The sequence below is a fragment of the Nannospalax galili genome, unplaced genomic scaffold, assembly GCF_000622305.1.
Source record: "Nannospalax galili isolate Female #2095 unplaced genomic scaffold, S.galili_v1.0 scaffold236, whole genome shotgun sequence".
NCBI classification, from domain to species: Eukaryota; Metazoa; Chordata; class Mammalia; order Rodentia; family Spalacidae; genus Nannospalax; species Nannospalax galili.
Window position 1 is genome coordinate 2546474 of NW_008338710.1, and position 684 is coordinate 2547157.

Below are 684 nucleotides of genomic sequence, written 5' to 3' on the forward strand. Positions count from 1 at the left end.
AGTTTAAGGAAACTAGAGGGACTAAATGTGGCCAGCTGGCAAAAGGAGAAAAGAAGGAGAATGAGTAAGAAATATAGTAAAGAAAAACTGACAGTTTCATGAGGGTATTCCTCTTCATCCCAGTCTATCTCTGAAACAGATTTTCTTAATCAGTTTAATGTATCATATAACAAGTTAAAGCATGAACGTCATCTTTCTGATTCATCTTCATGCCAAAATATTTCTAAATATTTTCAAAGACACAAGTGGCTTATCACTTGGCTAGTTCGATTACTTTTTTCATTTTAAAATGTCTTTGCAGGTTTTGATTATTATAATCTCTAAGTTGATTGTCAATATAGGCATCCTAAAGGATTGAGATCAAATGAATTCATATATTCAAGTGACTCATGCTTGGGAATATTTACCACCTTCTCCTCTTCTAACCTTCAGAGCATGGAATTCTAAACTGTGGTGCTGGAATGATAAAAAGCATAGACCAGTCATCTGTAATCATTTGTATAATGGAGAGAGGGAAATATCTTTACTTAGGTAAATAGTATATTTAATTAAAAAAATTTTTAATTAGTTCATGACTTGGCCTTATCTTAAGGGAATAGGATCTACTGATCATTTTAATATAGAGATGAACTGAGCAAATACGATTCTATTATATTTTCTTGGGGATTTGTTACCATTAAAAAA

The 684-nt window shown here is 31.6% G+C and overlaps 1 protein-coding gene across 4 annotated transcripts in view; it reads left to right on the plus strand.

The window, feature by feature from the left end:
- The window catches only part of Klhl5 (kelch like family member 5), an 82051-nt gene that overhangs the window by 15725 nt on the left and 65642 nt on the right, over positions 1 to 684 (plus strand). For 2 of the 4 annotated variants that reach the window (XM_017798194.2, XM_029563574.1), the window contains exon 3: positions 433 to 531. The exons of the other annotated variants lie outside the window; for them this stretch is intronic. In XM_017798194.2, the coding sequence (XP_017653683.1) occupies positions 433 to 531 (99 nt within the window). The remainder of the gene's footprint in view (positions 1 to 432; positions 532 to 684) is intronic. 4 annotated transcript variants of the gene reach the window in all.